We start from the raw sequence: 16,205 nt of genomic DNA on the forward strand, positions 1-16,205 counted from the left end.
TCCATAGTTAGTGTGATACGAAGCACTTAGCCATGAGAAGATTTAAATTAAATAACTTCAGATTCTGAAGCTGTATTTTCACTACTTAATTACAGAATAATTCACTGAAAGTGTTTTCCAGATGGAAATGTATTTGGCACCACATGATTAACAACCTACCTGACTTACGTGTAAACAAAAAGAGGAAACTTATGCTAGACAATTCCTTCAGCAACTCACTACTGAAAACAATTTCTTTTTATAAGTATTTGGAATGGCTTGTCCTGCTATAGTACTTCTGATTTATGCAAAAGCATTGCCAGAAAGATGCATTTACCATTTGAGGAAGTAAATACATCTGTGACCTCTCTGCACCAGATTTCCAGCAAGTGTGTGTTTTATGATCTCAGGAAGAGTACTGTACCTAGCTGTACTTCAATAGCACAAATTCCTTGGTAGCAGTGTTACTTTAAATATGTGCGTATTAAAGCGCAATAACAAATAAATAACATAAATTTCAATTTTTCATGGAGATATGCCATTAGATCGGGAGAAGTTTGGACTGATGAGATGAGTAATACAGAGTTTGTGTTTCAAAAATTGCATGTATTTATTTATAAAAATAAAAGTTATTGAATAGTTTTAAAATCATGTTCATCATCTATACAAACAAGCTCCTGCGTTCCTTAGAATGATCCACTTGGTTTGCATAGTGCTGATTTGTTTTGTGAGGAATCCTGTCTCATCCCTGATGCGCTCCTCTGACATAGGACCGGTGTAGATTACAGTGAAAATAAGAGCATTCAAGAAAGAAGACAGAATGGTTCAGCACTGGAAGCTGAACGATGTTTCATTAAGTTACAAAATTCTATTTTTTTTTCATGAACTTCAGGTTATTTTTGATGCCTTTAAAAAGCGTGGTCCCAGTGATATTGCCTTGGATGACATTGGCCTGACAAAGGGAAAGTGTAATGAAAGTATTTATGTAGAGCCAACTGCGATTCCAGTTGTTACTACTGCCCCTTCAGTTCCCAGTAAGTAAACACTAAATTACAGGTGATTGCCATTTCCTATTACTGTATTTGTGTATGAGTGATTCAGAATTTTCAGCCTTCATTTTTGTAAAAATCTCTCTTCATCATTATAAAATTATCATCAGGGTAATGCACTAGGGATCAGGTTGCCTGCCCATGGTTCCATTAATAGCAGCAGAACTGGTAGATTCACAACTTAAGCTATCAGTACAGTATCTTCCAAAACTTGAAGACTGGACGATAATTAAATAATTCAGAATTTGTCTCTGAAATCTTTAATTACTAAAGTTTCCAGGAAGTCACTGAGGGGAAGGAAGAAGAAAGAGAAAGAAGACCGTAACCTCTATATTTGAACATATAAGCAACGTAGCAGGGGGATAAGAGAATGAGCAAAGTGACATAATGATATCACTAGAGGTCTCAACAGTAAAAAACCAGCAAGTTCTGAGAGCACATGCACACTGAAAAATTCCATGTTTAGGGGAATGAGTCTATGACAGTGCTAGAATGGTTTAAGAATGGAGCATGATCTATGTGAGTGTCTAATACCCAAGATGGAGGTATTATCTGGAACAAGGCTCACAATGAATGAGTTCTTTCCAATATGCATTTGGTTGTATTATTATTCCTACTATATCTGATTACATTAAAAAGGAAAAAGAAAGCAATATTTGGTTTGAAAAAAATTTGAATAGGGAAACAGAAAGGAAAGAAGGGCAGTTAGCACTTCTTCCAGTTTCAAAATGAGTGGACAAAAAAAAAAATCAAAGGACTCTTTCCATTCCTTGATCTAATGAGAGGTTTCAATATTTGCATAAATTATGGAATGTGTCAAAACCTAAGCCTGATTTCTTCAATTTTGCCTTTGCTAACTCTACTCCTTGTGGCAAGGCAGAAGCGATGAATAGGTGCTTGCTCTAGTAATAATTGTTTGATGAGGCGCCATCTCATTTCATCTCACTATCTTCTTGTCACCTCTTCTGAATCCCAGGTTGAGTGGGAAACTGGAGGCAGGCTGGTTTTGTTCGCACATTTTTGCCATTTTCTCCAAGTCAAGTAGAAGTTAATGAAACGTCTCTGCCTATAGCACATATGCACTTCTCCACACAGGTTGTACAGCTTGATCCATACCCCTCACACTGTAGAGTCTTTTAGAGGAAAGCACAGAGATTTAATCTTCTTCAAAACATTACAGTTTCACAAAGCTAGTTAGAAGAATCTCACTGAGAAAAATACGAAAAAAAAAATTATGTAGCCATCAGTATAAATCTGGCAAATGTATATAAAACAATGAAGAAAGATTGCATATGATGTTAACTAGGTCCATGCACATTCAAAGGAAAAAATGGTATAAAAATGAATAGAGCTTGTAGAAAAAAAAGGTCATTAAAATATCTGATAGAGCTTTGTAATTTATTTTGAGAGAGGCATGAGCTTTTGGGGAAAAAAAGACATTTCTACAAAAGACCTATTCACAGATGACTTCAAATCATTCAAACAGTGAGTATGTTCCACTACTGCCTCCTATGAGATTTACTGTTACTTACAAAGCACAGCTAGTTGCTCTCTTGACAGTATATAGTAAACAAAAATGGTCTAAAATCAAAATAATAGAAAAAGACTGTTTGCATTGTATTCATGTTGAACTACTGTGTAGTAATACTGTCATTCTATCAAATATATCACCTCTAAATCTACTGCATCAGGACAGGTAAGAAAACAAAGCCTTCTAAATATAAGAGCAAAATTCAGTTTTAGAGTTCCATCCTGAGATACAGGGAGGTAAAGTTCAACAAGATGTCTCTGTCAGAAAAATTAAATTTTAATAACACTAGTAATTTCAGTCGTAATTTACCAAAGTGAGTTTTGAAATTTGATTGCAGTTTTCATTGTAGTAATGCTGTGGAGAGGTGCTGATGTCTGCCACCTCCAGCCATCTTTCAGGTGCTGTGGGTAAACACACCTCACAAGTTAGCATCAGTCTAACAACTAGTGGTAGAATGACCCTGTGGTAAATAGTAGCTGAGTGCTGCTGTCAAAACACCAAAGAAATGTCATTCAAATTATAGATCCCCTATTCAAAATATGGTGATAAAATTTTACTACTCAAAACAAGGAAGTGGTCATGTGGCAGATAGCTCCTTGTGAAACAGATTAAAGAGGATCCATAGTGTCCTTTAACATGATACAAAAGCACAGTCTAAGCTGTTGCTGGGGAAAAACCAGTTTGTTTGAATGACTTTGTTGAGGCATGCTATGTATGTGCATCTGTAACCTGCTGAAGAAAAGGGAATGTTATCAATCATCTTCAAAGAAGTATGAAATTACTTTGATGGATGTGGTGCAAGCTTACTAATGGTTGCACTACAAATGTCATGTCTATAAACAAGAGATGAAAGAGTTTGAGCTGAGCCAATTTCTTTTGCTAGACTTAGAACTTCAGTAAGAGGCACTGGCATCACTCACAGTGCCACAAAAGCTCATTGAAAAGTCAAAAAAAATTTTTGGTGGTGGGATAAGGAATCTGGATTTGCTTTTGTCTTTTGCACAAGACTGTCACCTTACGCTTTCATCTAAAACAAAGATTGCTTTCATCTTCGTATTCGTTTATAATCTATTTTATAACACAAACAAAAGTGTGGAAAATACAGTGTAGATTCCACACTTAAGATGTATATGTCAATGTAAATTAAAGGTTAGGCCAAAGCACAGAGGATTGTTTTTTATGAATAGGTCATATATCATTTTCTGTGGTGTTGAGAAAATCGTCTGTTGTGCTCAATGAAAGGACCAAGATTATTGGTGCTGGTTGCTGTTTGGCTTTCTAACAAGTGACAGCTGTATCAATAACTCCATATAAATTTGTATTTAAAGATCGCTGGAAATTTTTAAAGCATTTTTTCCACACATGAGGAAAAACAATTACTTCTATCCTTTTTCCATGCAAGAGAAAGAAGATCATTACCAATGTGCCTTACATGTAGTCAACACTGGATCACATTGCATCATAAGTTGCTCCTGTTCTGCTATTAAGAGAGTTGGTTTTGCTCTGCTCATGTCATCAGATGATACTGGCTAAGAATCATCTATTCTTAATGCAGCTTTGCAATAGTTGTGTGTCTGTTTGTACGTGCAGTAATGTTCCTTAAAAAAAAAAAAAATTGTCATTTTTATTTGTTGTTAATGGTATTTACAGAAAGTAGTCCTCATTGTGAGCCATACAGCTGAAACGTAACATTCTTGTTAGTCAATGTGTGATTGTTAAGAATTCCTTTTCCTTTCAGAGAGTTCATCTTTTCTTGACGGGAGTGATTTGGTGAAGAAATTTCTATCAGATGGCTGTTGTGAGAAAGTTCAAACATTTCTTGTATTTAGTGGAGCTTCCTCCCAGAGGGTTTCAATGGGCAAACTCAGTAGGACTTGTAGATTATGCAGTCCTCAAGCAAGTGGCTCAGAGTATGCAATACTGACAGACATAATGAAACACAAAATTTGAGCCATAAGGGATGGGAGAGTGCTAAAGTTTAGCCAAAGTCTGAAAATTAAGAAAATTCAAAGAATAAAACAACAACAAAACAAAATTAAAAGAGTAGATTTCGTCTGCCTTAACTTCTATTTCCTGAAGCAGGTGGAGGAGCATTGTTTATTTTTTAATAAAGTAGTTGCAAACAACAGAAGTGGGAAAACACGAAAGTTCATTCTGATGGTACAGCTGAAGTGAAAATAAATAATGTTTCTCAATATGAAGTGCAGTTTTGAAATACGAAGCTGATGTATTTCAGATATAAACCACCATCTAAACTATATATTTAAAGAGAATACTAAATATATAAAGTACAGTTAGCGATGTCTGTGTGTGAATGTGTGTATGTATGTATATACGTATCTAAAATATGCGCTTTTAAATAATTTTTGTTCATTTTTATGTAGAAATGCATATACATGTTTATGATAAAGACCTTTCTTATTGGAGCAGTTGTTTCAAGGAAAAAGCGAATGGCTACTTTTACCATTTACAAGGTTTTTTACCATTTACAAGGTTTAACTGTAAAAGTTATTAGGGTCCTGATGAAATCAAAATAGCAGTATAAGAGTTTTTTTAGCTATAAAATTTATCCACTACATGATGAATGGGCTTTATGCTTGAGTATCTCTGCTAATGCTGTAAGAAGATCAATCATATTTTAAGCAAGGCTAAGGGAACAAATAGGTTATATTGCGGTGGGGGGGGGGGGCTTCTCTTTGACATTTTCTAGATTTTATATTAATGTACTAATAAATTATACAGTCAATTGAATCACATTCTTTTCTTCATATTTTCTGTTATGTGCACAGCTTGCAGGCCAATAATCACCAAATGAAGTACAGGCTCTGTCCTTCCCCTAACTACATGGGGAAGACTTCTCATAGCACCATGACAAATAGTGGTGTGCACCTGGGCACTAGAACTTCACAAACAGCAATATATGAACTAGAGCTGTAGATAACACTGTGGCATCGATTGTATGTGTCAGCAGGTCTGACTTAGACACTGTAACTAATAAGGACAGTGAATTTCTTACACACCTGGTTTCCTCAATGCTCTGTGTCCTTACCGGGGTGCTCGCTTCTCACAACTCATTGTTCAGCCTTTATCCCAATGGCACCGTAACTGAACCCTTACAGTGATGAGGTTAGCTTGAATATCTTCTTCATAAAATTACTTTTTCCAAATTATCTGTGTTACAGTGGGTTGCAAAAGTAAGACAATAGGCTAATTATGGTTTTGAAATGTTTTCTTTTTCAGCTGACTGTGGAGGACCAGTTGAACTATGGGAGCCAAACAATACATTCAGCTCTGAAAACTTTCCCAAAAATTACCCTAATCAAGCTTTTTGTAAGTCATTCTTCTCCAAGCCTTCAGAAAAAGTTTAGCCATATAGAAGTAGGGATACTAAATCTGCTTTCCCAAGTCAGATGCTGTCAAGCAAACAATATCTAAGCTAAATACAGTGGGATCTTTTAATTGAAGTCTATATGGCACTTAGCAGAAGCTGAGGATTCATGTGCCAGTTGATTAAAAAGTGATGAAGACAAGCATAACCTTTTGGAATGGGTTCAAACCAGTCAATTCCATCATGCCTATTATGTCAATTATCTTTATGTCAATGCAACAAGTGACAAGGCGCTGAAAGTCCTCGTTTTACCATTACACCTCAATGTATTTGCCAGGTTATTATTATATCTTTTCTGTTGAATAGTTAACCTTTTCTAGGGGCAAAGAACATGTGCATGCATTTTGCAAGGGATCCTCTCTTTATTGAATGTATCTTAACATGCAAGTGAAAAGACATTGTTATTCTACTGATATTATTTGATTTAGATTAGTCTACAGCTGGCAAAAGGGAAAATGTTTCAAGGTGGTCCACTCTGTGCTGTTGATGGATGAAGCAAGAAGAGAACTTTTTCATTGCTTCTTAATGAAATTTTAATTATTTATTATTTCACCTTTAACTGAAGAACTGTGTTGAGATGCTAATCACAAGTGTTTTAATTTTGTGTTTCTGTCCCATTTGAGATATGTCTCTCATGTCCATCTTTACATCTTTACAAGATTTCCATAGTATCCACACGTAGATAGATCAAGTGTGATAAAGTGTAGGCTAAACAGAAGCAAGTACTTCTCTCAAAAGACATCTAACTTGAAAGATAGGCTTCTGTAACTGATTATAAAAATTATCTTACTATCAAATAAGACAAGTGACAAGACTGCCACATTTTTTGCAGTTACAAAAGAATTAGCTTCGCTACTTTAGGGAAACTCATAGTTGTCATGAATGGTAAAAAAATGCATGTGTGTATGTCTTAGGAGCCTAAATCCAGTTTTCACGTGTGTTTTAGAGAATGAGAGTCAATTGAATTTTGGATCTTGACAGCATAAGTTGCTTTTAAAGATAAGATTTAGACTTCTAGTCTCTTGGGTGATTCTTACTAGTTTAGCAGAGATTTTTCAACATGAAAATGACACAGTAAATGTAACAACTGAAAAAGTAATTTTTGTGTGTATTATTATTTTCTAGGTATGTGGTACTTAAATGCTGAAAAGGGAAAAAACATTCAACTTCATTTTCAGGTTTTTGATCTGGAAAATATTCATGATGTAGTTGAAGTCAGAGATGGCAGAGGACCAAATTCCTTACTTTTGGGCAAGTAACAGCATTGGGTACTAAAATGAATGTAATCAGACAGCTGAAGCAAATGGATGGATATAATATAAAGGAAATTAATTCTCTCTAATTTCATTCTACATTTCTTCACGTATTTTGGGTCTCAGAAATTAGGAGGAAAACTTGAGAAAGCATACTGTATGTGACATCCCATTTTCCAAATGTTTGCATACACTCAGCTTTCTGTGCAATCCAAATGAAATTAGCTTCTCAATAAATAAGACTGCTCATGTACGTAGACAAACAGAAGCATAATCTCTTAGTTGAATCTTATTTTTCTATACTGATGTGTCAAATTTGGGGTTGAGCTTTGATCACTGCAGTCTGATAGTAGTTAGGTTTGGGGGAATAACTGTATTCATGTGGTAGCAGGATTTGCTTTTGAACCCAAAACACTTTGAAATACCTAAGAACACAATAGCTTAAATGTATTCGTGTTCTCCTGGCAAATAGCTGTCTATACAGGACAAGACCCATTGCCAGATGTCTTCTCTACAACAAACCAGATGACAGTAATCCTCATTACGGACAAGTCTGCAACAAAGAAGGGATTTCTTGCAAATTTTACTACTGGCTACCATCTAGGTAAGCATATGAACCCTTGTATTTAAAAAATTATACCACTGGTCAAATACGTTTGAGAAAAGTTGGGAGTGTGGAAGGTGACTCTTAGCCCTTTATCAACAGATGTGTGAAAAAGTTAAAGAGGAAAAGCCTAGCAATTATCCATCTGTACTTTATGGTTTTTTAGCATGAAAAGTGATGGGTTTTTTGCTTTAGTGTGATTGGACCAATGTCTGTATCATCTGCAACTCTATGTGATGTGTGAATTTTGCCTCAGTATTTTGACCAAAAACTATTCGAATGTTAAGAGGGCAAATATGAACTATTCCCTATACAAGCCCCAGGAAAGAACATCCCTTTGTGACTCATTTCAGGGTGTCATTAATGTGTGTTTAAATGTATTTGTAAATTATTTATTATCAATCATATCCACTAGAAGAGAGAAATGTATATGATAACTCTAATTAATATTTGCAATACGCTGCTTCTTGAATCTTTAAAAATTTGGTCCTTAGCATGTGAAGGATCTGGGAAGAGTTAGTTAGTCTTCCAAATATTTGGACAGCAGTGTTTCTGGTCCCAGCCAGTCCCCTTCTGAAAGACACCTTTTGTTGGGAATTGCAATTAGTCTTATCTCTCGTTTGAGTAATTCAGCAATCAGCTCTCCAAAAACACAAGAAATGGAGCCAAATGGTAAAGTACATGGAACAGCAATATGCTTACCAGTACAAATACTTACACCAGCTCTAGGCCAAATCTTGACAGAACTAATTAGACATTTTGTGTTACTTCTGTGGAAGTCTGACAGCAGAAAAGAAGAGAAAGAAAAAGCAGTATGTATTCAGAGATGTGTGAAGTACCACTCATTTGCACGAACAGAAAATCAACAGGAATCTACACTCTTTTTCTTACTTTAAATATCATAAAATACATGTGTCTCCCAGCATGTTTAGCTAGCTGCAGCTTTTTTATAGACTAACAGTAATAATAACATCAATTTTCTTAATCTTTAAAAAAATCTTAACCATTGATTTGCCTTTGTAAAATCAACACTGAGAGGTAGGTTTATATGGACATTTGACCATTTTGCTGCTTCTTGCCTTCTCTATCACATTTCTTCTGTCCAGCAACACTATGCCTTTCATTTTAGCTGGTTCAGCATCTTTGCTGAGACAGCTTTGTCCATATTTTGTTGTAAAATAAAAATTAAGCTTAGCAAGGCAGAGTTCTTAAAGCGGCCATTGCCAGTTCTGGTTAAATATATTTAAAAGGTTCCATTTGTGAAAGAATTATGCTTATTCATGATCTTTGCAGCCAAAGGACAGAGTAATATCATTAGCATGCAGGCCCAAGGATAAAAGGATTGTCAGAAAATAAATTAATTTTACAAGAAAAGCAGATTTTTCTTTGTACTTTATTCTTCCATGAAATACTGAGTTTTTTAAAAGGAAGCACACTTTGAAAAGAAGTACTTTTTGGCAGCATGCAATATAATAAAAAACCTAAGTGACAACTGAGTTCTGTGAAAAATCTGTTACCAGTTATGGACACTGAATGTGTGAAAATCTGATTCAGGCCTTTTATAAACCATATTCTTTTGCTTCCATATCGTACAACAGCCCATACCAATTGATGAATGAGTCATTTTATATGACTATTAAAAATAAAGAAGCAAAGCAATTATTTTGCTTACCTAAAACTTCTCCATAATTAAATGTTTCAATTATTAAATCCAGGAAGGTAAAATAAAGAAAATAAACAATTTTTCAATAGCACTTAATTTTATGACTGTATATTTCCTGTAAATATATAGAATAGTGCCATTAAAGATACACTTTATCCATAGGAGTTACGACTTTATATTTATTCTCTATCTGATCTGCTTTTGTTACATAACTGATACTGAAGTAGCTTAATCCTTCTTTTGTGAATGCTTTCCTCATTCATTTCTGTTATTTTTCTCTTTTCCACCTTTACTCCCTTACGGCTTTCGAAAGGAGACTCTTAGCTTTCAATGCCTCTTTACTTGTTTGACTTGACATACTTTTGTGAAGGTGCTGAACATCTGAAACTTGAAATTGTTAGTCACTTTTGACAGGATTTGATGAGGATTTGTCATCAATCCAAGGTTTATTACATGTAACAGAAGAACGCTAGTAACTGAGCAATGCTAACTATAACAGGAACTACAAGGTATAATAGGTATAATACCATATTCTTAGAATCATAGAATTGTTTACATGGGAAAAGACCGTTAAGATCACCGAGTCCAGTCGTTAACCTAGCACTGCCAAATCCACCATTCTACAATGTCTCTAAGCACCACATACACACATCTTTTAAATACCTCCAGGGCTGGTGACTACAGCACTTCCCCAGGCAGCCTGTTCCAACGCTTGATAGCCCTTTTGGTAAAAAAATATTTTCCTAATATCCAAACTAAACCTCCCATAGAGCAACTTGAAGCCATGTCTTCTTGTTCTATCACTTGTTACTTGGGAGAAGAGACCGACCCCCACCTCGCTACACCCTTTCAGGTAGCTGTAGAGAGCAATAAAGTCTCCCCTCAGCCTCCTTTTCTCCAGGCTAAACCAGCCCAGTTCCTTCGGCTGCTCCTCAGAAGACATGTACTCTAGAACCCTCACCAGCTTCATTGTTCTTCTTTGGACACGCTCCAGCACCTCAATGACTTTCTTGTAGTGAGGGGCCCAAAACTCAACACAGTACTTGAGGTGCAGCCTCACCAGTGCTGAGTACAGGGGGATGATCACTTCCCTAGTCCTGCTGGCCACACTATTTCTAATACAGGCCAGGATGCTATTGGCCTTCTTGGCCACCTGGGCACACTGCTGGCTCATAGTCAGCTGGCTGCTGACCAACACTCTCAGGTACTTATCTACCGGGCAGCTCCCCAGCCACTCTTCCCCAAGCCTGTAGCGTTGCATGGGGTTGTTGTGACTCAAGTGCAGGACCCATCACTTGGCCTTGTTGAACCTCATACCATTGGCCTTGGCCCATCAATCCAGCCTGTGCACATCCCTCTGCAAATCCTTCCTACCCTCAAGCAAATCAACACTCCCGCCCAACTTGGTGTTGCCTGCAAACTTACTGAGGGTGCACTCGATCCCCTCATCCAAGTCATTGATAAAGATATTAAACAGAACTGGGTCTAATATTGAGCCCTGGGGAACACCGCTTGTGACCAGCCACTGTCTGGATTTAACTCCATTCACCACAACTCTTTGGGCCTGGACATCCAGACGGTTTTTAAATGGGCGAAGAGTACACCCATCCAAGCCAGTTTCTCTAGGAGAATGCTGTGGGAAACAGTGTCAAAGGCTTTACTAAAGTCGAGGTAGACAACATCCACAGCCTTTCCCTCATCCACCAAGCGGGTCACTTTGTCATAGAAGGAGATCAGGTTTGTCAAGCAGGACCTGCCTTTCATAAACCCATGCTGACTGGGCATGATCATCTGGTTGTCCTGTATGTGCTGCATGACGGCACTCAAGATGATCTGCTCCATAAGCTTCCTGGGCACTGAGGTCAGACTGACAGGCCTTTTCTTCCCTGAATCCTCCTTCTGGTAGATGGGCGCCACATTTGCTAACTTGCAGTCAACCGGGACCTCCTTGGTTAGCCAGGACTGCTGATAAATAGTTGAAAGTGTCTTGGTGAGCACTTTCACCAGCTCCCTCAGTACCCTTTGGTGGATCCCATTTGACCTCATAGACTTGTGTGTGTCTAAGTGTTGTAGCAGGTTGCTAACCATTTCCCCTTGGATCATGGGGGCTTCATTCTGCTCCCCATCCCTGTCTTCCAGCTCAGGGGGTTGGGTACACCGGAAAAAAAATGGTCTTATTATTAAAGACTGAGGCAAACAAAAGCATTAAGTACCCCAGCCTTTTCCTCATCCTTTGTCACTATGTTTCCCCCCACATCCAATAAAGGATGGAGGTTCTCCTTAGTCCTCCTTTTGTTGTTAGTGTATTTATAGAGACTTTTTTTTATTGTCTTTTATGACAGAAGCCAGATTAAGTTCTAGTTATGATTTGGCCCTTCTGATTTTCTCCCTGCATAACATCACGACATCCTTGTAGTCCTCCTGAGTAGCCTGCCCCTTCTTCCCAAGATCATAAACGCTCTTTTTTTTTCCTGAGTTCCAGCCAAAGTTCTGTTCAGCCAGGCCGGTCTTCTTACCTGCCAGCACATGGGGACAGCCTGCTCCTGAGCCTTTAAGATTTCCTTCTTGAAGAATGTCCAGCTTTCCTGGACTCCTTTGCCTTTCAGAACTGCCTCCCAAGAGATTTTGTCAGCCTCCTAAACAGGCCAAAGTCTTCCCTTCAGAAGTCCAAAGTAGCTGTTCTGCTGACACACAACCCCCCTTACTTCTCCAAGAATTGAAAACTCTATCTTTTCATGATCACTATGCCCAAGATGGCCTCCAACCAACACATCACCCACTTCTCTGTTCAGAAACAATAGGTCCAGCGGGGCACCTTCCCTGGTTGGCTCACTCACCAGCTGTGTCAGAAAGTTATCTTCCACACACTCCCGGAACCTCCTAGACTGTTTCCTCTCTGCTGTGTTGTATTTTCAGCAGACATCTGGTAAATTGAAGTCCCCCACGAGAATAAGGGCTAGCTATTGTGAGGCTTCTCCCAGATGCTTATAGAATATTTCATCTAATTAACTTCTATTTATCTGAAAATCGTCTTTACTTTGAAAAAGAGATGGAAAGGAAAGGAAAGGAAAGGAAAAAGGAAAAAGGAAAAAGGAAAAAAAAGGAAAAAGGGGAAAGGAAGGTTCTGCATATTCTCCACTCAGTTTTTCTTTCAGGTCAACTGTATGATCTCCAGTGAACATCAACCTTCTTCATAATCATAGATTAATTTTCCTTTCCTATTTTCCTTCAGGAGCATGTGCAATTAATGAGCATCAGTGTGGTAGCGGGGAGTGTATACCATTACATAACCTTTGTGACAACCTACCTCAGTGTGAAGATGGCTCTGATGAAGCAAAGTGTGGTAAGGTTTCCTTTATACAAAGATCAGGACCACATGCATATTTGGTAGGAATTACCTCAGAAAACAGCCACAAAACTTCAGCTAGCATAAATTACTGCAGCTGCATGCAGGCCATGCCAATTTACACAGCAGTATCTCGTTGGGTTTGTCAGGGCCAAAAAAGCAAAGTCACTTTTCTGAGATAGTGTCTGTAAGCTGGTGAAGATCTCCAGAAAAGGTAGGAACTTTCTCTCTTCTTAAAATGCTGGTTGCTTATAATGGCCTCAATATTAAATGAAAACTCATTACACGTTTTCCTTCTGCATCCATTTCATATTCACAAATTCTATCACTTTTTTCTGTAATTAATTTCAGTTTCAAAGTAGTATAAATTCTGCAGTGTAGGGTAGAGAATAAAAGTCTTCTCGACGGAAATTCCTGGGTAGTCTTGTGGGCGTGAAGCCAAACTGCAGCATATGGCGCCCTCCAGCCTGCCTGGACTCCATTGCTATAGGGTGAAGGGATGGCACAGCTGCAAAAGCAGCATCTGTTGCTCATAGTGGTTGTGCACGTTCCTGCAACACGGAAACCAACAGCTGCTATTGCTTAGTCCTCTGGTAAAATGGTTCTTTCCAAAACGTAGGTGTACAGTTTATGGCTTCATTTCACACAATGTGGAAATAGCATTCTCTAAACAATAATTTAAATGTAAAACTAATGTTGAAATCATGTTGGGCCCAGCACAGAAATTAAATTGCTGTTTATGACAAAGTGTTGTGCTGATAATCTATTGTGGAGCACTAATGGAAGAGTTAAAAGCAGGATTTTAAGCTCAGTACAACATCATCTTCCTGTGTTTTAAAGAGGACTGCTGAGGATCAGATATGTCTTTGGATGTATGCTGACAGTTCTCATTGATTTCAGCATCTTTTACATGCAGATATATATTTTTTTCATATATATATGCAAATATGTGTATACTTATAAATATGTCTAAAGGCACATATTCACTCTTTGCATTAGTGCAACTAGCTATTTTGTTGCAAACATATTCTGTCTTTAAAATGCATGGAATAACATTCACTTCAGCTTCTTCTTAAGCAAAGAGGACTTGAAAGGATTTTTCTAGCCGTTGCTAAAGATCTGAACAAGGTAACCAACACCTACATTAAAATGATGTACATTTTCCCAAAGATTTATTTTGCCATAGACTGCCTATTACTTCATAAAAAATTACCTCACATTAAAGGACTGGGAGAATTGTTTCCAAAAACCAATTTAATCCAAACATTGGCTGAATCAATCTAAGCCTTAAGATAAAATGAAAATTCAATTAGACATACTCACATTGAGTCTTTTCGGTGCCCAAAAATCTTGCTCTTTTTCCTGAAACCAATTTCAGTTTCTTATCAGAAGTGACAATTTGAACTAGGCAAACTGTCATTTTCAAACACTTCAACTTCTGAAACTTCCCAGGCACTACAAAGAAAAGTCATAGGATGTCTCTTCCTTTGCAGAATTCTAAAATATATGACATTTGAATTAAACAGCTGTTGAGTGCTCAATGACTCTTTTATTCCTTACCAACAATGTATTTGGAGAACAACGTGGATCTGATAAGGAGAAAGGAAAAGGAATTGTAGTTCAAGTAGAAGAGAAGAGAGGTGTAAAAAGTAATCTCGAGAAATCTCACAGCGCAAGAAACTCTGAGATTTTTCAGGGCTGTTCAAAAATTTTTCATGACTGAATTTTACCATTAATTGATCACTGTATGTCACTTCTTCCATTCATGCACTCTGAGTGTCAAAGAGGCATTCCTAAAATTCTGATTTTTTTTTTTTTTATTATAAGGGGTATACTTATTTTTCCACATTTTGGTTGAAAAAGTTTTTCTGGACAACTATGATTTTTTTTTAAAATTGTTTTGGCAACCAGTACATTTCAAATGCGTTTTATGGCTTTCCTTACTTCATGCTGGCCATAAATGTCATCTGCCTGAAATGTAGCTGTAGCTCCTGAGATGTATATGGGATTCTGTTGACCTCCTTAAACCTTGTGGTCCAACTTCCATAGTCACTGTGCCAATAACATAAGATTTTTTCACCAAAAACTTAAGGAGTTTCTGAATATGTTGTTTGGGAAAAGTTTTGATAGAAAGATTACTTTTCACTGAGCTTTTATTATTTATGTGTGTAACAAAAGCTTCAATGAAAACAGTGAAAATTCTCATGGCCATTGGAACTGGAAAATGCAATATTTCTGTCAGCTCTGGTTTTAACCTTATTTCTAATCCGTGTTACTGAGGATCGTATAGCTAAAGCTTCACATGGTATGTGGAAATTGCATAATGCTGGCTAAGAAAAAACATTGGTTAGAGTTGATGGAAAGTGTACTGTTTATTGTCTATGCATGAGACGTTTGTAAAATACAGGGTATGAAACTCACCTGCAGCAGAAATATAGGAGATAACAATAACATTTCCATCCTGTGGGAACACAACATCCTGGAGATGCAGAGTTTATTACTGTTGTAATGTATTTTAACTTCTTTTTTTTTATTTTTGCTGGCAATAATAGATCTGTTTATATTACATTTCTGTTCTCTTTGGGCAGGGGCAAGGGTGGTTTACCACCTATCTAAAATGCTTCTGTCCATTTTGGTCTACAGTGAGATTGCTTAATGGTTCTCTAAGCACCGAAGGGCTGGTGCAGGCCAGGATTGGGAAGACGTGGCACCTGGCGTGTGAAAATGATTGGGATGAAGAGATTTCAGACACTGTTTGCCAGCTGCTGGGGCTAGGGTGAGTTAAAAATATTCATTGTCCTTGTAACTAGTTTACAGGTTTGTTGAGTCTGTACGTCGCTGTTTTCTTATCATTTTACTGGTGTGTTTACCATCCAAAAAAAGGGCAAACGTATATTTCTGTGGCAGGTAAAGTGCTTGATGTGCCAACAAGTTTGTAAGTAACTGTTGCAAACCCTGTTTTGATGGCATTCATTACAAGATTTATGGCTCTGAATATGGCAGATGAGGCATGAGGATATATATTGGAGAACATTGGGAGACTCATCTGGAGGTATTAGTCTTTTATCACTTTATGTCACCATTTGTGTCTTCACTTTTATGAGGATGGCTCAAGACTAAAACTGGAGCAAACAGCAGCCTTGGCTGCTCTGCTATCATACTAATGTTCATTTCAAGTAAATTCAAGATAATCACCTGGGTATTCTGCTACTGGTCTCCCAATATCTTTCTTACCTCTCATTAGACCTGAGCTGTTGGGAGAGGAAACTATATTTCTCTTGGGGTATATTTAGAGGGGGGAGGGAGAAGGGCAGTGTGTGACTGAAAAAATAGGCTTGGCTCCAGTCACTGTTGAGCAGAATTTCCAGGGAAGGGGTGGGGAGGGCTGAGTG

The 16,205-nt window shown here is 37.5% G+C and overlaps 1 protein-coding gene across 1 annotated transcript in view; it reads left to right on the forward strand.

Moving 5' to 3' along the window:
• TMPRSS15 (transmembrane serine protease 15) overlaps positions 1-16,205 on the forward strand; it is a 59,204-nt gene that overhangs the window by 28,986 nt on the left and 14,013 nt on the right. Inside the window, 6 exon segments of the mRNA XM_063341098.1 lie at positions 872-1,013; positions 5,800-5,889; positions 7,073-7,198; positions 7,673-7,804; positions 12,700-12,810; positions 15,457-15,589. Coding sequence (XP_063197168.1) covers positions 872-1,013; positions 5,800-5,889; positions 7,073-7,198; positions 7,673-7,804; positions 12,700-12,810; positions 15,457-15,589 — 734 coding nt within the window.

The sequence above is a fragment of the Chroicocephalus ridibundus genome, chromosome 1 (genome assembly GCF_963924245.1).
Source record: "Chroicocephalus ridibundus chromosome 1, bChrRid1.1, whole genome shotgun sequence".
Taxonomy (NCBI): Eukaryota; Metazoa; Chordata; class Aves; order Charadriiformes; family Laridae; genus Chroicocephalus; species Chroicocephalus ridibundus.